We start from the raw sequence: 20,020 nt of genomic DNA, 5'->3' as shown, positions 1-20,020 counted from the left end.
TCCACCCACTCAAACTCCAAAGAGTCAAAACAAAGTCTGGCTGCTCAGACGGCCACAGTCACAGACAAAACATCTGTGACAGGAATAAAACCCCAATCTGCTCCCAGAGGGTCAGTTGATGTCCTCACAATCTTCATACACACATCAACTCCAAAGCACATATATGGGCTGTTTGCATGGTCGAAGCATTTTTCTCAAATTAGCAGAAATCTTTGCTCCATCACTAACTGGACTTATTATGAAAGACTTTGTACCTTCTCTCCCTTTCCACCCTTCAGACCACGGACACCATCAGCTCCCTGTTGACAGGAAACAAACAATAATCAGACAAAAATGGAATATAATCGAATAGAATCAAACGGAACATAATGGACAGAGTAGAATCCTACCTTTACACCACGAGGTCCAGGATAACCAATAGGACCCTGAGGACCATGTGGACCCTGGAGAGAAGGAAATATTGAAAGTGATGATCAGTATTCTGCTCTATTTGTAGATATGTACGCACCTTTACCGGTCCAGCAGACTGCAATAAGCTTACCTGGCCTCCCTTCTCTCCAGGAGGTCCCTCTTTACCAGGATGACCCTGTAGAACAAGAAACAAGCAGAACTCTCAGACACCTTAAACATAAGAGGAGACCAAGATAATGAACAGTTTTGGCCATTTGGCTTGGTTCAAAGCCCTAAACATGGTTATTGTTGTTGTTTTTGGATTAAGACATAAACTTCTGGATGTGTGTGTGTGGTATTCAAGCACTTTAAGAAGTCCAAGCTTTGTTGCAATTGTGGAGAATAGATTTTTACGTCTGAGTGCGCATCAATGCCATTATATGAAGAAAATCAAACTGACAAATGTTGGTTCACAAATTAATTAAATGACCTCGCTTAGAAAAGATAGATGTGTGAATATTGATAACAACACAGGGAAAGATGGAAGGATAAGTGATGTTGTGGAGTTCAAAACAAGAGTCTCTGTGTTGTGTTTGGAGTGATGGTCAGGAAGATTTAAACAGGGCCAGCGTCGCTCCAGGCCTCAACACATGCAGGCGCCCAGCCACACGTTTGAGACCTTAAGCTGCCGACACCTGGGACTCCCAGAATCTAAGGTGCGAGGTTGAGGCAGAAGGCTGTAAATCTGCAAACTGTGAGGCCTAAGGCAGACTAAGGGCTGTCTGTCTGACTGCCTGACTGCCTGACAGCCTGACAGCCTGTGTGGGCAGAGAGCATGACTGTGGGATGGGAATCAAAATCAAAATATCGAATCTGATTTACTTCTCTTCAGTAAATCAAAACAAGACGGAGATTGAAAAACACAATTTGAATATTTGAGATTTTCTTTTCATGTGGCCTGCGCGCGTGTGTGTATGTAATACCAATACTCTATGTTCATATATAAGTGATGAGAGAACTCACAGGAGGCCCATCAGCTCCAGGCAAGCCCGCCAACCCTGACCTGCCCAGAGGTCCCTGTACAAAGAAGAGACAAACAAGGTCAGAGGTCAGAGGTCACAAACAAGTTCCAGAGCACTATTTCATCTGGAGTACAGAGGAGAGTTCATACAGGACAGCTGCAGGACCCTAAAAGCCAAAGTCGGGACATTTTATGACCATGCTGTGCTTTGTAGAGTTTGATTTAAGACCAATAATGTTGATCACAGTGAGAAACGAAGGCTTCAAACGCAGCATATTGATTATAGATTGAATAGTTCTAATTAGAATGATCATCTTTAGAGAGACAAGAGTAGCAAATGCAATGATGAAAGAAAGAATTCAACCTACTTTTTCACCGGGTGGTCCGATGGGGCCTTGAGGACCAGGAAGACCCTATAAGGTGGGGACACATAGAAATGAAGGTCTGCTGCTATGGCAACCGCAAGTATGCTCAAACACACACATACACACTTGCTGAATGAACTGAGAAGGTTGTTGGGATTTGTAAATAGTAGAGCTAATGGAATGTTATGCTTGTCTGTGTGTGTGTGTGTGTTTGTGTGTGTATGTTTGCACGTGTGTGTGTGTGTGGTGGTGGTGGGGGGCATCAGTAGGTTTATTAGAGGTTGTAGAGGTGAATTATTTTTGGGTATGTGTTCAAACTTTGTAGATGGCTAATGTGTGTGTGCACGTGTGTGTGTGTGTGTGTGTGTGTGTGTGTGTGTGTGTGTAGCAGGGTAATTTGAGGCACTGAAGCTTGCCCCTACAGGTGTGGCAGCCTTGCAGGAATTCCACTGACATGAATAAGATGCTTTCAGGTGGATCGTTCAACCCCTGAAACATTCCCCCTCCCAAGATAAACCCCTGAGAAATATGTGAGAAAAATGTGTGTGTGTGTGTGTGTGTATATGTGTGTGCATGTGTGTGTGCCTGTATTCTTTATGTCTCTGGGGAGAGATGGAAGCAACAGACGTAAAGCAGGAAGGAGAGGAGGAGTAGCTTAGAATTTCTAAATGTAATCAATCATCTATCTCAATATTTCATCTTCTGATTTGATTCAAAATGAAAAAAGATGTAATTCAAACAAACACACAAACACACTGTGCTGCGACGGTGTGTTACAATGTGTGTGTGTGTACAAAGTGTGTGTTCAATCCATCTAAGGCATCTTTTGAGCTCACGAGCAGCAAAACAAGGAATCTCTCTTTACCTGTGTTCCGCCGATCCCCTGCTGTCCGGGTGGGCCTGGTTCTCCTTGTGGGCCCTGAAAAACAATGGAGTCTGTCAAAAACTACAAGCAGTTCAAGAATAAAACCTCAACACTGCTGCTTAAACTATATATACAGATCAATGGGGCACAATTCACTGTACTATCCATCAACAGGAAGCTTTACAGTGGCACTTGAAGTAAAACGTTTTAACCATGAGTAGTGGAGTCAAAATGTCAACTTTGGAATATCGAATTAGTATTTTAATAACCCAAACTAAATAAGATGAAGCGTTTGACTCTCAACACGCTGCTTAGTTATTTTGTAAGGAAAAGCTCTGATGTGTTTTTGTTGAACCTCCTTCTGATCCACTTATGTTAGAGTCTATTAGCTCCTAATTTCCCAGCATGCCCTTCAACATCCCCGGGGGTGCTGTGAACTTGTATTCAGTTGTGAGCTACAAGAACTGAAACAATTTCTCATGTAATACCAGGAAAAAGGCAGCAGCAGCTTTTAACATTTCATCTCTACCCTTTCAAACAGCTACTACCCCTCTCTGGCCCTCCGAGGCACATTGATGACCTTTGACCCCGCAGCTGTGCATCCTAAAAGACTTTTAACAGCCCAATCTAAACAGTGAAAAGCTATAGAAACGGTCTGCGACGTTACAGAGAGTGTAGTGAGAGGAAGCTGTGGTCGTACCATGTTTCCTTTGGGACCTGGAGGCCCGTCAACGCCGGCGACACCCTGTAAACAACACATCATGTGAGCTCAAAAGATGGATGAGACAGAGATACACTGCAGGAAGTGACATCAGAGCAGGAGAGGTCATGGGGGTGATACGTACAGGCGATCCGGGGGAGCCTGGAGAACCACGAGGGCCCAGCAAACCTCTAGGACCCTGTGAAGAAAGAGGACGAAATTAACTTTGATAATGAGCAACAATGTCCAGAATAGAAATCCTGTCCCCTGCTGGATGATTTATTGAATGAGCGGTGAGACAGGATGCAGAACTGGTAAACGTGAAAGGCTGAAAGAGGATAGGAGACAGGACTTACACTCTCGCCAGCCAATCCCCTGGGCCCAATCTCTCCATCCTCGCCCTATGAAGGGAAACAAGACAAAGATAAACGTTTGACCCATATATTGAACATATATAAAATGTACGAAACAGTAACAGCTTGTGTGTGTGTGCCTGTGTGTGTATGTGGGGGGATTATTTAGTTTCAGAGGAAGGCAGGTCACACACACACACACCCCTTAGTTACCGCCGCCTGAGGGCTGAGCTGATGTAACTACAGTTGGTGCTTCAGTGCGGCAGAATGAAGGTTTACTAGACGCTGTGAAGGACAGATGTTAGAAAGAAGAAGGTGCTTACTCTTTGTCCATCCTCTCCAGGGGAACCCGCCGGTCCCATTGGTCCAAACTCTCCCTGATATGGACGAAAGGAGAAAGCGAGAGAGAGGAGAGGGGATAAAGACAGATTCGGGTCATCGTTTTATGAGTGATGCCGACTTCCCCCAAATCATTGTTATAAAAGATGCTGTTCTGATTTCATTTCACAGTTTTAATATACAATTCCATTTGCTGCTTCTCCTGCCTGATCTAAAATATCATCATACTGTATAAGCCGGCTCACGGAAATGATTTAGATTCCAAACAATAACGCAGAATTGGAATTACCTGTATAATAAATCAGCTTAATGCAGTGCAGAGACGACACACAAGTTTGCTTTATCTTGTGTTACACAAAAACTCACTTCTACTACAGTCTGCCCTATAAAACCTGCTTCACTCTATAAAGCAGACATACATTTATGAAACATTACTGTGGTTACCTGGAGTCACTGCAGCACTAAATCTCTACATGGAGTCTGGTTGGGACTGATAGTGGAATGAACTAAATGTGTTGTATTGTAATTATTATGATGAATTATAATATTGCACAGACTCATTTGTGACTTGCAACAGTACCTGTCCAAACTCAACCATATATGATTGAAAACATCACTAAGTGTGTATATTTTGACACATTTTTGTATGACATCACACACAGGTGACATCAACCACTCTGTACTCACCCTGTGTCCCTTTTCACCGGGCAGACCTGGGAGTCCATCAAAGCCTCGGTCCCCCTATGTGGAAGGACAAACTCATCATGAGCGTGTTTAGGAAAGGCAAGACAAACAGCGACGTTCATTCACTATTTCTACATTATTATTGATCACTAGAGCATGAGAGGTTCAGTGACATCATGTGGTACCTTGCTGCCTGGCTCTCCGGGCATTCCACGGGACCCATCAGCTCCGGAACGACCCTGGGAAAGAAAAGATGCGTCATCTTTTGATACACAATGCAATCTTAAATGATGACTTTCCTGTGCCTGGTTTATGTTGATTTATATGTGAACCAAACACACTGCAGATCATGGAGTTCACTCACCCTCTTGCCAGCTTTCCCACTGAGTCCTGCAGGCCCTTGAACACCACGAGGACCCTGTACATAGACACAAGGACCACATAAGCACCAACAGTGTTTCCAGCCTTGAATGTGGCGTACAGTAACTGGACATTTTTCTCAGTGGCGTCCGTTCTGTCTCACCTGAGGACCGTGATCGCCACCGTCACCTTTCAGTCCAGTAGAGCCAGGTAGACCCTAGAGGAACGAAACAGCAATCAAAACATTTATCCATTTCATTCAGTCTGTGAGTTTGCAACATAAGGGGTTAAAAAAAAGCTATGTCTTAAAAGAAACAGTAGGTGGCAATATTTAGCTATGCACATTCTCTCCATGCATAGTTGTGTAACGTTCTATCCTTGCACATTCCTTTTGTTACATGTTACAAACCACCTGGGTGCTCACACCAAGACATCCAACCACAACAAAAACATTTAAATTATCTTATCTAAATGATCTAATTATGCACATATGGGTAAAGGTGTGTTTGTTTACGCTTGTGGAATCATCTTGATAATGCAGGATTAACATCTGACGCCTATAATTAAAAGAAATGTGCAGAAAAATTAAGACAGCGGCATGCTTATGGTATATACTTAAGTCTAAAATGCCAAATTGTGGGTCTGGGCAGAGGTTTGGGGAATATGAGCTGTGAGTAAACGTGTATGGATTCACAACTGGTGATTTCGCCATTACAGACATTTCAGAAGAAGCAGTGAAAAGCTGAGTTTTGGAATATGTGTATTAGGTGTATACTTGATGAATATTAAAGTACTAAATCCCTCATTTCTCTCCCTGTCTCTGTTATTATGCCGTCCTTCAGCCTGTGAGGAGCAGATCTAACAGGGGGTAATTCTTCAGCGTCTTTTGTGGGGCTTTTTTCCTGCTGATAAATAGTGGATCGTGTATCAACAAGCCCAAGAGAAAGGGGGGTGGGGTGTGTATATATGTGTGTGTGTGTGCGTGTAGTGTGGGGAGGGGGGTGCTCTTGGCAGCTGGTTGCACCTAGATAGTAACAGACACACTGAGCCACCAAAGCCTCAGCAAGTAATCAGTGTAAACAGTTTCATTATTCAGTCATCACTGTACAAGCCTTATGAAGAAGACATGAAGTGTGTTATTTTTTCATTTCTTTATTTTTGGTAGGGGGTCGTGGGTGGGGACATGTTGAGTAAGAAGCATCAACTCACCACTGGCCCAGATCGTCCTGTCAGACCCATCGGCCCCGGGGATCCCCTCATGGCCAGCTACAAGACAAACACAAGACAGCTTAGGTTGACATTCAAAACACAGATCTCATCTAGAACTGTGTATTGTAGATAAGTCTACAGTCTAGTCTAGTCCCTCTATACATTCACACACACTCTTCCCTGCACAGCGTCCCTTCATACATGCACATGCGTACACACAAAGCCATTTTCTCCACCTGTTGGTCGAGCCCACCCGCAGGTTGCGAGCCCCTAAAGTATTTTTAACTGTCTCTCCTGTCTGTCCATCTGTTCAAAGTGGCTTTTTTATGTTGCACTTCAGCGTGCTCGGCATGTCTCCTTTTAGCCTTGCAAGACCAACGAAAAAGCTCAGTCCAATGGCAAACGCCTCCCTCTCAGAAAACACACCGCCTTCCCCATCCTCCCCCCCATCGTTCCCCAGCTGTGTATGTAGGCTGCGGGGCGGGGGGACAAGGGGGGACAGGGGGGGCATGGGGGGTTGTGTCAGAGCACTTTCGGCCTATCACCGGCTTGTTTAATGTCCTTGTCTACTTACTCTGGCCTGGGAGAGGATGGCCTGTGCTTGGGCTTCCTGGGCCGACACCACTGGACCCTTCTCACCATCCCCACCGAAACGGAACTATTGAACACACACACACACACATAACATTTCTGTTATCATCCTGTCCAGATATGCCAAGTCAATACAAATATTTTATCAGGCAATCCCTGTGAAAAGAGAGAAACATGAGAGAAATATTTGTCTCAGCCACTAAAATAGTCTCATATTTGGAAGCTGAAATGAAAAAGCAGGGGAGTTGATCTGAACTTGAGCTGGTGTTGTTCTGAGCACTTACTGGCAGCATCAGCATGGTACCAGGAGGCCCGGGCAAACCATCAGCACCGGGCAGACCAGCACGGCCAGGAGGACCCTGGGATACAGAGACAATGGCAGATTAATAGAGTGATCAGGAGGAGGAGCTCAACTGGGATTTGAAATTGAAAAGTGCTTTAAAATAGTCTTCCAGTGTGTTTTGTCTCATTGCGCCCCTATATGTACTGTAAAGGTGGCAGTAATGGGGGATGAAACACAAACACACTGCTGCACTTTCACACAAACATACACACCACACATGCACACTCACTTCTCACTTCTCACACACACACAGACACACACACACACACAGAGGGAGCAGTAAGTACTGGAGGTGGGCTGTTTGTTAGTTTGTTTAACATGCGCTCTGTGCCCCCCACCCCCCCTGCCCCAGCAGAAATAGACTTGATCTGTCTCTCTGTAAGCCGTGCCACTGTCTACAGTCCAAAACCAACATCCTCTCCCTGAATATTGGTGTGTGTGCGTGTGTGTGTGTGTTTCAGTGGCATGCTGCATATGAAACACTTTTAAATAAATCCATAAAATTGAGGGTTGTTTCATGTATTCTACATAGGATCAGCATGAATCCTGACCGAGCCGCCGTGACATAAGTGACCCATGCAGCAGCGACAGTATGCTTCTATAAGTACACACATTGTTTTCTATGCCAGATACCTCAGGGTCCATAATCAAGCATACATCCCTGCTGCTAACCAAAATAATAATGGCAGTCTGGGTTTAAACTGTCATCTAGGTTTGTCTTCAGTCAGTTAACATATGGGCAGATTCTTATATACATATGTTTTGTGTTATATCAGGTCTGCAGCTGGAGTCACTGAGTTTCTCATGACTTTATGTGTAGAATGTGGTAGAGATATAATCGCATCAAGCTTCAAGGGTGTTTTGTACAACACTGGTTCTGAGTGCCAAGCATAACACGGCTATCAAAAACAACCCAACCACAAAAATGAACAATTCTATACAGTACAGTGACTCACTCTGTCACCGGGATCTCCAGAAGGGCCTGGGGGTCCTAGGAGGCCTGAGGGACCTGGAAGACCCTAAAAAGAGAGAAGGAGAGAGGAAGAACTCCATCAGCAGCCTGCTGGCATGTCCATTCACACACTGCTACAATGAAATAGGCTCCATTTCTTTTTCTTTTATCAATACACTTACAGCTGGGCCATGGGGTCCTGGGGGTCCTTCGATCAGCATGCCCTTCAAAAACACAAGCACAAGATTTCACAACAGCTGACCATGAGAACTAGATCAGCTCATGTAATAGTGAGCGGTTTGGGGCCTTACAGGTTCGATCACAGCTGGCTCGCCCTTCTCTCCCTTCTGTCCAAAGGCTCCTTCAGCACCGGCAACCTGGAGTTAGACAGTGACCACAGAGGTGACATTCTTCACACCGCAGCTTGAGTCCACAGGTGGATTGAAATGCAGTGTTGAATGAGGAGGATCGGCCAGCGAAAAGAATGTGTTTGAACAAATCGTCGTCAACACAACAGGCAAAATGTTAGTAATGATGAACAGGAACGGAACTCTAGACTAGACTAGACTACAGTGTGTGCTTGAAATGAAGCAATGCTGTCATTGCATTGGCACTGCAGTGTGGCTAACAGTGACCAAACAAAACAAAAGGCTACTTCACAGGTTCTTTGTGTCATGCATATAGTCAACAACGGCAAGTAGCAAATAATTCCTAACTCTGAATTTGTGTGAAGTTTTGTGTCTTCTTTCTCATTGTCTGCACCAATTTGACAAAAATATCGGAGCACTGCTGCTGTTTCATTAGAGGGGGATCCACTGTGTGTGCTTAAGTGATTATGGGGCTGGAGTTGAAGAAGGTGGGGGTCGGATGTGAGTCTGCTTGAGTCTGTGTGAGTGTTGAGTGTGTGTAAGGTGGTACTAAAAAGGAATCAATGACCAATAAAGACAGAAGCCTCACATGGTATGAATACTGAAATGTAAACAGAGATAAAGTAGTGTTTGCTGATGCTACTGTGAGCAAATTTTAGTTACCAACCAGGACCAGAAGCCTAAAGATGAAGACAAAGTGTGAAGCAAATTACTAATAAAAGGATAAGGATGAGCAGAAAGGAATCCGTGCCTTTATTGTATCTGTATTTGTGCAATCTGTAGGCGTGTATGCAGTCTGCAGACAGCTGGCTGTGTGTTATGAGCTAATTGTTGTATCCTGGGGCACACTAGGAGGCAAATGTCACCGGCAGGCTGCTTGTTAAAATGGCAGAAGAGGAGAGGGAGGATTTGGATATGACTGCTGAGAGATGAGAGAGGCGGGAGGAGTGGTGTGGAGGTGGGGCTGATTAGGGGCGATGGGAGGGTGGGGTGCAGGTTGGGCTGACATAGACTGTGTGTGTGTGTGTGGAGAGGTGAAGAAAGAAGGAAGAGGAAGACGGCACGTGAGTGTGTGCGCCTGGATGATTTCTGTTTCACATGCACTGTCTCACAGCTGTCAGTCATTACCTAACTAATCACAAACCAATAAGATAGGAGGAAGACAGAGAGGCGATACTGACTCCACACTGACAATGACACATTTCCCATGCCAAGCCACCGAGTAAGTGGGTGGGCACTGAAAGAAAGAGTGAGTCCCTAATACAGACAGACTGAGACGATGACACACACAGGCTCCCGCACACATGCTGATCTTGCATGCACACACCCCTCGCCCTCGGTTGGCCACCAGGTTGGGGTGCGATACTTACGGCGCTCTCAGAAACGTCGGTTTCAGCAGCGACCCCGGGCCCCACCTGATCATCGTAGGCTGCGGTGGCTCTGGGAGGGGCCATGCCATACTCATCATACGCCCCGTAATCATACAATTTGTTGTCAACCTCGCCCAAGTCATACTCCTTTAGGTCATACTCCTTAAAGTCATACGCTTCTGTCGCAGTGTCCACGTTGTCCACCGTTTCCGGTACAATGGGAGTGGCATCGGTGACATATTCACCCACCACGTCTTCCTCCACAGCCTTTTAGGGGTTACCCAAGGGAAGGGGGCAGCAGTAATGGTGAGCAATCAGGGAAATAGGGAGGTTAGTTAAGCAATTAAGGCAAAGAGACTTTTTAGATGTTATCAAAGCAGATTGCAAATGAATTTAGCACATGTAGAAACATTTATCTAGAGAATAGTAAAGGTAACACCTTATTTATTCTAAAACAGCTAAAGAACAATCTTAACTTAAATGAATGAATGGATTGGTAGTGCTGAGTGATTTGAATATGAAACAAGACTTTAAAAGTCGCTAAAAACAACGACAAAATCTATTTACTGTCTAACTATTAACTAATTTAACCACAAAAGCATGGTATTATGATTGCTTTTAGAAATTAACAGATGTCATGAACAATTCCATCATCATGTAATATGAGAGAGTCATGAGAGACAATAAAGTCCTTAGTCTGGTTCACTGCGTTTTAAACAAAATGACAAATAACACAAAGGAATAAATAAAGTGTTACCATAATGATTGAATGAAATCATTATCAAATTTTGACAATTAACAGCTCATGAGTTCTACATGGATAAGACAGAGTTGATGTGATCTCAGCCTTCTTTCCTTCCCCATCATACCACATAACATGTTGATACAGACAGTAAAGAAAGGCTGAAACAGATCAAGTGTGTCTGAAATGACATTAGATGCTTTTTTAGATTCATCAGGCTGTAGTTGTGCACGCATACAAAGTAGATCAAGATACACAGAGAGCCTTTCTTGCCCATAAACACATTTTGCAGGCATATTTGATCCATTATTAGTGTATCATGGTTCACTTTGTATTTGGCACAAGTATTACAGCAACAATCACATGGCATAACTATTTATTTCATTCCAAACAGTGATCGCAGTGGATTTGGCATTGCAGGGCAACAAAATCGATGCATTTACAGTTATTATTGTAAAAATATAACATCCACTTTGGCAAACACTGTGGTAGATGATGCAGGTTGGTTGGTAACTGGCTGTGAGGAGATTCTGGCTTTGCTGATTGATCATGGTTCTCACACAGATACATAAATGTGTCAGAACTAATGATCAGAGTCAAAACCCCAGCTTGGACCACAGAGCAAGTAACGCTAAACAGACCAAGAGAGGCTCAACCTTCATCATCTTCTTTTAATCTGGGGTCAGGCTGCAGCTCTTGTCGGCTATCCAGTGTGTCTGGGTAATAAAAGCAGGCAAGGCAATGTGGCTGGGGGGGCAACACAGCGTTGTCTGCATGTTCTCTGTGACAGGCAGTCTGGGAAAACCAGCAAGTGCTAGCTTCACTCAAACATGTCTGCTTCCTATTAGCATGTTAGATGTGAACGTCGGAAGACAAATCATGTCCAAATATAAACTTTCCAAATCTTTAAAACATATTTTGAACATAAGTGTGGCAGATGTTGGCTTGTTATTTTACATTTCTGTCCTGATCCATCCAGAGACGCGATCGCTTCAGATGAAAGATCAAGCATTAGTCACTGATATGACATGAGTGGAGAGTTCACCGTCCAACACTGAACGCTGATAAAAAGCTGCAGCCTGAGCCAAAACTGAATCGAATGACAAAAAGATACAACCCCCCTCCACTACATTAGTTTCCCAGTATGCAGTGCATCCCTAGAAACATTGCCTATGCAGTGGAGGAACTAGGCTGTAGCTTTCTGACATTGGACATTGTGAAAGATTTCCCCCTGTCCATCAGCTCTGCCACCCACCAAAAGACACATCGGTTGCTTTCAAAGGTTGTGTCTTTGCCATTTCATACCAGGTACTTCCTCGGGTAAAGTCTTCCAGGCCCTCATTCCCCCCAAACCCCTAACACCCCGAACTTTAAACGTAGATGAGATGAAAAAAGAGAAATTACCTCATGGGGTCCGCTTGTGGCAATGGGAGACTGAGTTTGAGTATCATCTATAGTTCCGTAGTCAAAGTCTGTATTGTACTCTCCTTCTACATTGTTTAGCTTGAGTCATGTTGAAAAAAGGAAAGAAGAATAAAGCGAGGGTTAACACAAGAGGCACAACACAGGAGGTTGTTTGCTAGGGGGTCCTGGCTCCTGCTACTTCTACAGAAAAGAGGTTAGGGGGAGTCATTCTACCATCACAGATCTTCCCTCCAAAACTCCAAGGCGGGGAAGATCTTGATGGGATTCGGTCTTTTCTTTACTTGATCGTTTACCCTAAAATTGCCTCTGTGTCGTGCCGGCGCTGTGGCCTGGTAGCCATGCATCTGTCGCTTCTTCTTAGCGGCAAACTTTTTAGCTGGGGATTTTTTGGCAGCCAAGAACTTTAAGGGCTTGGCCTTAGTTTTACTGAGGGACTTTCTGCTCCTCTTCTTTTTCATGGAGACACTACGTTTCTTTCTCTGGAAGAAGTTGCGGTGACAAGAAACACTAAGACAAACATTCAAAAGAGGAAATGATTTAAAGGCACCATCCACAATTGGTGTACAGCGCATCGGCGCCCCATGTGGTCCACGTTCCAGTAACTGCCGGCCGTGGACAACAATTATATGGGACGCCAAAAGGTGCTGTATAACAACTGAGGATCGGACCTTTCATGTAACACAAAGAAGTATTATGGGACACATATGTCTGCGACAATCTGGGATGGATGCAAAACAACAAAACACAAATGATTTGCGTTTCAGCATCTCTTTCAACTATTGCAGTCAAGCGATGTGAACTTTTACTGAAGTTGTAATGTATATAATAGTTTGAAAGAAATGCTGAAACGCAACAAAACACTCAAAGCAGATGGCAGAAGAAAGCAGAGTCATAAAACCCAGACATGGAGGACTGATACACTGAGTATGTTTACATGCACACCACTAAGTCAATCTTCATCTGTCTAACTTTTAACTGTGGGCAAAACCCAGCCAAGAATTAAATGTATTGTGGCATGTCGACACACTTGAAACACACTGATGACACACAGGACGAACTGAGAAAGAGACGACTGACAAAACGAGAAGGAAACACATCTTTCTTCTTTAAGCTTCCCTTTTTCATTTACCTGTGGCTCAGAATACTCATCATCAGTTGGAACGATGTCTGTGGTTCCCTCAGAGTAATCATAGAAGTCAGAGTAATGTAAATCATCAGTAGTGTACTGGAGAGGTTGAGAGAGAGAAGGAGGGAGTGTTAGCGTTAGCAGAGTGCGTTTGCAGCAAGTTGATGATACAAATGTCACATATCATCCAAAGTGAGACACATGTGCAGCTAGATAAGTCCAATCTTTTAAAGTCATTATTTACTGCACACAACATGAATGGATGATGTTTATCTGCATTCTGTTGCTCGAATGCTGTTATGTTTTAGTCAAATATGCAAGACTGCAGATTAATATTAGTGCATTATTATAGTTACACACATAGCATAGCATATACAATGCTACAATGCTACAATGTAATGCATGTCAGAATGCATTACAATTCTGTTCTATTACAGCTGATCATCCAAATCTACTCAAATCAAAACCAAATGGTTCCACAGGACATATTTGTCTTAATATGATGAACAAACAAACGCTGAAACTCGCCATGTGGGTAAATCACCACTAGGCTATACAAAACAAGTAAACAGATGTGATGTTTAAAAGCTCGTAAACTGAAGGTGAACACAAAAATACCAGCTGGATTTACAAGGATATCGTAATGGAACTTTCTCACTGTGAGCACGTAAATTATATCCTTCACGACTTCTATTGCGCCAGATTAAAGGGGTCTGATTCACCGAGAAGACACCGTAGTTTACATATGATTACTCTGGCTATAAAAGTTAATCACTCTTCACTGCAACTCGGATGTTCAGTCTGAACATGACACGAAACCTAACCGCTGAAAAATGATGACATGCAGTGTTTGCCAGGATGAATCTCTCCACTAATCAGAGGAATCTTACATGGTTTGATCTCAGAGCAGTTGGCCCAGATTCAGGCTCTGCACTCTAATCTTAGCCTCATATTTACCTCATGCTACTAAAAACCACAGCTAAATAATAATTAATTTCAATTTCCTCTGCTCTACGTAAACTTGCTTTTTAGCTATCAAAGTATGTAAAGTACCTATAAATGCTGTAGAAACCCTGCAGCTTGGACGGACACACACGCACGCACATGTAAATATATGAAATGCAGTCACAGAAGAAGACCAAAGTAAAGTGGATGCAGAATCTAAGGCTCGTTAAGACGTTCAACAGATCCTCCAAGGGAATTTCCCAGGATCTAATAAATACAAGCTGAACCCGGAAGCCTCTTTTGCTACGTTCAAACCCTTTGTTGAAACAATTCATGTGTGTGTCAATTCTTACGCCGAAATTAAAAACTACACAGGTTTAACTGAACCCTGACAGCCGTGGTGCGTTTGGCAATGCACAGGTTAAAGCACCACATGCTATAAACTCCTCAAACTTCTCCACCTAGGAAATCAAAAATCAGTCAAGACCCTCAAATCGTGCCATGCGGAATCTCCCCCACCCTCCCTGGTTGGCTGACCTCGGGCTCGGGCTCCTGGGCCTGCACTGAATCACCGTGGGGAGTATCACAGTCTGGGCTGTAGTGTTCACAGTAGTCGTATGCAGCGGTGGGATCGGCCACAATCAGAAGTTGCTGGATGTCACCCTGCAGAAAAAGAAACAGAAGTCAGTTTAATATTCCCATACAGTTCTAGAGTTTGGCCAGAATGCCAGACTTTTTAAGAACTACAAGAGGGACATGCATGCCAAAGGCTCTGACAAACCCAGGCAAGTCTGATCCAACAGGGGAGGCACTCAAGCAGAAGCACAAAAAAGTAAGACTGAAAAAGGGACCTGTGCAGCAGCAGTGCCACAAAATATTGTGTAGTATAGTTACTGTGCACAGCTCTGCCATTAACACTTCCAGTATTGTTTACATGGTCTTAGTAGAACATGATGTCACTGTAAACCATGCCAATGATGACTGCTTCTTCTACTGCTGGAAAAGGCAATTCACATTTGTTTGCTTTCTAGAAAGTTGCCTATGCTTTGTGCAAAACTGGAGAGGAAACACTGGCAGAAGGAGGAAAAGCAAAGCATTGATGTCACAGACAGCAGAATCATGTCTCATCTTGCTCACACACACACAGTGCAGTGGCATAAATGTAAATCTAAAATTATAGATCATATCTCTGCGCTCCCATACACTTATGGAGTCTGGCAGAGTAAAGCCCCCCCCCATATGATTAAACAGCTTGGGACACACTTCACACATGGTGCAGGGAGGAAACTTGGTTCAGACACGAGGACAATTGTTATTATCAACACCAGGGTTTATCTAGGAAATCAAACACATATGTATCATCAAGACAAAAGCATGCAGCAGTAAAAAAAAACCTAGCAGAGGCTGTGATGGTCATTTATTGATCTGAAATACGGTCCAGTAAGAGGTTGTGGAGAACCCTAGATCTTCCTGGGGGATCACAAGACTTATACAATCTCTCCTGGTCTGCACCCTGCTCTCCACCCAGCTGGACATACCCAGAACACCTCCCATGGTAGACATCCCTCACAATGTCCAAACTCCTTCCCTTTGCCTCAGTGTGAGTCCCAACAACCTCAGCTGGAATGTCGGTGGACCACTTTACCACAACTGTCTGGTACAGCAGCTGTATCACTGCCATAATCTTCCTAAATGTATCTCACACACCATCCTACTCTCATTCACGACCCAGAGATGCTAACAATATAATAACAATCAAAATGGCTAAAGGGATTCATTTATATAAATCAAATCTGTTTGTCAGCTCTTTAGGAAAGCCACAAGACCACATGTCTGGCCCAATGAATGTCAAGGGTCAATATATGAAGCCAAACTTAGCCATCTCTAAATTTGGTCAATGGGAGCGCAGACCACAATAAAACAACACACAACAGCACTGCATGAAAACATCACAATGGGGAGAAGGAGTCAAAACTTAAACCTTGAACATGGTTTGTAAAAGTCACCCAAAACCACTGTGTTCCCTATGGTTGGGATGGGACACCACAATGCCTGACACTGTTCCAGGACTGTCTGGTCTCGTCTTACTGTCAGTCACAGGGCCAAAGCACACAGCTCCACAGCAGGAGGGCGACCATTCTGGCTAAAGTGTCTGGATTTAGCAAGAAGTGACTTCCTGAAGGGCGTTTTGGAACCAAAGTATAGACAAGACAGTAGAGGAAGATCTTGGAAAGTGGATAAAGAAGAATGTTTTTGGATCCTTGGCAGGCAGGAGCACAGCGGGGTGCCTGGGCCTTGGGGTAAAATCCTCATGCACTTGTGTATGGAGGGAGACTATAAGTTGCAGATAAGCATAGACAAGTGGCGGTGAAACAGGAGAGGAAAGAATCAGGCTGCAACTTGTCATGAGAATGTGAATGTGTGTAAGTGTGTTCTCCCTGAGCTATGGATCCTTGACATCTAGCATAGTGTAAACACCCATGTGCTAAGGCTTGTCCCATAGGAAAACAAAAGTGCACCTTCAGACTTTCTCTGCAACCATCTATCATGCACACATCCAGGTTGACAGTTGAAGATGCAAGAGATTCCTCCCTGTAGGCTGGAATGTTATTTTTTAACTGCACTCTTTCTCTGGTTGAATACATTCTCAGTCCTTAACCACCAAGATGCAGACTTATCCAAATAAACCAAGCTAAAACTGTCACGTCAAGTCAAGACAAACTATGATTTAACCATCTGCCCCTACAGGTTCTTTGGCCCATTTCTCATTTTTCAAAGACGGTGACCGCATCAAACCTTCTGGTTTGGCAAACCAATCACAGTCCTCCTTTAAATGCTCATTGGGTCCAAAACTGTACGTCACCTACACTGTATTACATTTGCTCACTACAATAGCATTAGTTTGAACAATGGATAAATCTGTCTGAGATTCTTTTAGTGCAAAACCTCTTGCCACATGTTGGCTAAAGGGAGCAGTACACCAAAAGTTTGTCTTCAGGACGCTAAGCAATAATTCTTCATAAGGAGTTCTTACATTTAACAAAAACCCGCCCATTCTTTCTATGTTCACTTATCCTGTTCAAGGTCACATGGGGGTGGAGCCTATCCAAGCAGCCGTTGGGCAAGAGGCAGGGTACAACCCCAACAAGTCACTGGTCAATCACAGGGCCGACACATAGAAACAGACAAGTTCATTCACACTCCCACACACACACACACACCTATTGGCAATTTAGAGCTTCAAACTGACCTATGGGAGAAAAGAGTAATGCATGTTTGGCCCAAGGCTCTCAATAGCCTTAATTTGAAAAATGTTGTAGGAAAAGTGAGGCAACAGTGAGCTCAAAGTAAGAGTGATGTAGTTCCCAAAACATATTGCTTTAAAGTAACTACAAACAAATCAGCAGCCAAGTTAAAAAGGGGCAGTCATACCTATTTGTTGCAAAAGAACAAAGCTTGAGTTGAGTGTTTTAATCCTTGGCTAGGTATAAGGTAATTATGCACATGGGCACATTAGGCAGCAGACTGGACAAACCAAACAGAGATCAAGCCTTGGCCTGAGTTAAGTTGACACGTATTACCTCATGTGTCGTCCTAAGACCAACAGTGGATGCTTGAACCCAGTCTACGGTCAGCTCTAATTAGTCCATGTCTGAAGCCACCCGTCTGCACACAAATAGGCAGAGGAGACATCATGTCCAATACCCTGGACTTGGATATAAACACCTATTTTGGGAACTTCTGATTATGACCTTATTCATGGGAGAGCTTGAGCGACGTGTCATGGCAGGCCCATTTTACTGTGCATGCACACGGAAACAAAGAAAGGAAGAAAGAAAGAAAGGAAGAAAGGGAACATTGTAATCCATAACAAATGATAACCAAAAGTTAATTTAAGACATCAATGTATTACTTCTTGATGAGAGACCTTAAAGTATACTTCACTTGCATGTGTGTGTATGTTTGGCTATAGTTGAAGCACTCACATGGACAAGTTTCTTTTACCATTACAAACTTCCGAAAATAATCACCTAACAAACAAAGAGCCAACTCACAATGCCAAGCAAGGACAACTAAGAAACTGATGTCAACCCAGGAAGGCAGGAAGACAGACAGGCAGGGATTTAGCGAGAGCAGCTGGGACGGTAAAAGATGTTTTGCGGCAGGGGAACACCTGGGGAGAGTTATGCTGGGGCTCTGGGTCTGTCTTCCATTGTGGACTGCTGAGATAAAAGCCTTTGGCAACCTGGAGCAAAGCCAGGGCTGGGAAATATGCCCCTCCTCTCTAGAGCAGAGCACAGTAATGGGCCGACACAAGCCTTACGGGACTACATGTGATAACGGCTGCAGTGTTACAGGTCGGTGAGAGAAGTGAGAGGCTGAAGGGGAAAAACAAGGTCAAGATCAACAGCTGAGATCTGTGGACCGTTACAGACATCAGCTTCATCTGCAAAAGCTAATATTGTCTATTCTCGGCAAATTCTTGGCAGTGCTCACTTCAAATGGAGCCATGAAAATTAGATATGGATCATTGACATGTGTAGAACATGTGTGTATGATGACATAATGAAGAATGGATACATTTATCACTGTCTACCACTCAACAGGTCTCATTAGGCTTCTCCTTTGCTTTAATATTTAGTATTATGCTTGCCACATTATTAGAAAAGCCCCATCTTCTACCTTGACCTCATCCTGACCACAGATCACAAATGGGATATAAATACACACAACAGAATTCAAAGGGTATAGTTGTGCATGATTTGATTTCTAGAGGAGCTGCAAGGGGGGTAACTTCAATCCTCTCGTTAGTCTTTTAAATACCATTACATGTTGTAAGTACAGGGCATCAGTGGCCAAATCAAAACACAAATCGTCGTCACTATTGGGGGCCATTGACATACCTCTGCCCAGGGCAACATACCTTTAGTCCAGCTACACTCCGCTGTAATTAGACCCCCGCATGCAACTACTAGCCATCCCTTCCTGAAAGTCTTTACAGTAAAGCTCCCCAACAGGAAAAGGCAAAAGCTGCTCAAGCATCAAAAATATGACCAAAAAGAAGACTGAAGCAGATGGAGTTGAGTTTTTGCACACAATGCTTTCAACATAGCTTTGTCATTGTTTCAAGTTTAGACTGAGCTGACTAACTTCATGCCCAGGGATCATTTCAGCGTTTTATTGATGTAGCAACCACAGAAACCCCACAGAAGCATCAGGTCTTCCAGCGCAGACAAACCCAGCACTCATGGATGTTTGTCTTCCAGGAATAGAGGGCATAGCGAGGTATGCATATGGGAGCGCTACGTTAGGACAGGTAGTGTCAGCCAGGCATGAATAGACAGTCTCATGGCTTTGGCAAGGTTTGGGGGGGGGGGGCAGGAGGCAGAGGGAGAGGGAGGAGGCAGTGGTGGAGGGTTCGAGAATATTTAGGGAAGGGAGGAGACGAGGAAACGAGGAAGGTCTGATGGGGCAATGAAAGACTCCTATTCATCTAAACCAGATCCCTTTGCAGCGGTGGTCGCCTCCACTAACCTGAGGCCGGTATGGCATGAATAGGCGCTTATGAAAAATGGACAAAAATAAGGGTATGAAAATGGGAGCACATTCTTATTGGATTTAGGTATTTGGTCATAAGATGTGGAAAATGCTCATTGCTAAGACAGTGCAATGTATTCCTACTAAATTATGTCATATTTCACATCACATCCATCCAATAAGCACCACTTTGACCCATAAAGTAAAGAAGAGACCGCACCCACACCTCCCTACAAAAGTGACACTGACTAATTTATTTTCTCATTTTTACCCTCGCCTTGAATACACAAGCCTGAGGTATTTCCTTACCATATATATCCCAGCATGCAATGGG

General features: G+C 43.9%; 1 protein-coding gene across 1 annotated transcript in view; it reads right to left on the bottom strand.

The window, feature by feature from the left end:
* The window catches only part of col11a1a (collagen, type XI, alpha 1a), a 62,961-nt gene that overhangs the window by 32,796 nt on the left and 10,145 nt on the right, over nucleotides 1-20,020 (bottom strand). The window contains exons 5-28 of the mRNA XM_076138141.1: nucleotides 14,686-14,811; nucleotides 13,207-13,302; nucleotides 12,057-12,155; nucleotides 9,911-10,177; nucleotides 8,484-8,549; nucleotides 8,355-8,396; nucleotides 8,177-8,239; nucleotides 7,162-7,236; nucleotides 6,861-6,944; nucleotides 6,287-6,343; nucleotides 5,241-5,294; nucleotides 5,082-5,135; nucleotides 4,903-4,956; nucleotides 4,721-4,774; nucleotides 4,018-4,071; nucleotides 3,698-3,742; nucleotides 3,487-3,540; nucleotides 3,342-3,386; nucleotides 2,642-2,695; nucleotides 1,780-1,824; nucleotides 1,414-1,467; nucleotides 542-586; nucleotides 390-443; nucleotides 255-299 (exon numbers count right to left, since the gene is read on the bottom strand). Of these exons, the coding sequence (XP_075994256.1) occupies nucleotides 255-299; nucleotides 390-443; nucleotides 542-586; nucleotides 1,414-1,467; nucleotides 1,780-1,824; nucleotides 2,642-2,695; nucleotides 3,342-3,386; nucleotides 3,487-3,540; nucleotides 3,698-3,742; nucleotides 4,018-4,071; nucleotides 4,721-4,774; nucleotides 4,903-4,956; nucleotides 5,082-5,135; nucleotides 5,241-5,294; nucleotides 6,287-6,343; nucleotides 6,861-6,944; nucleotides 7,162-7,236; nucleotides 8,177-8,239; nucleotides 8,355-8,396; nucleotides 8,484-8,549; nucleotides 9,911-10,177; nucleotides 12,057-12,155; nucleotides 13,207-13,302; nucleotides 14,686-14,811 (1,686 nt within the window). The remainder of the gene's footprint in view (nucleotides 1-254; nucleotides 300-389; nucleotides 444-541; nucleotides 587-1,413; nucleotides 1,468-1,779; nucleotides 1,825-2,641; nucleotides 2,696-3,341; nucleotides 3,387-3,486; nucleotides 3,541-3,697; nucleotides 3,743-4,017; nucleotides 4,072-4,720; nucleotides 4,775-4,902; nucleotides 4,957-5,081; nucleotides 5,136-5,240; nucleotides 5,295-6,286; nucleotides 6,344-6,860; nucleotides 6,945-7,161; nucleotides 7,237-8,176; nucleotides 8,240-8,354; nucleotides 8,397-8,483; nucleotides 8,550-9,910; nucleotides 10,178-12,056; nucleotides 12,156-13,206; nucleotides 13,303-14,685; nucleotides 14,812-20,020) is intronic.

The sequence above is a fragment of the Genypterus blacodes genome, unplaced genomic scaffold, assembly GCF_046128005.1.
Source record: "Genypterus blacodes isolate CSIRO-AG114 ecotype Tasmania unplaced genomic scaffold, CSIRO-AGI_Gbla_v1 ptg000348l_1, whole genome shotgun sequence".
In the NCBI taxonomy this organism is placed as follows: domain Eukaryota; kingdom Metazoa; phylum Chordata; class Actinopteri; order Ophidiiformes; family Ophidiidae; genus Genypterus; species Genypterus blacodes.
This window is presented reverse-complemented; position numbering and strand designations above follow the sequence as displayed.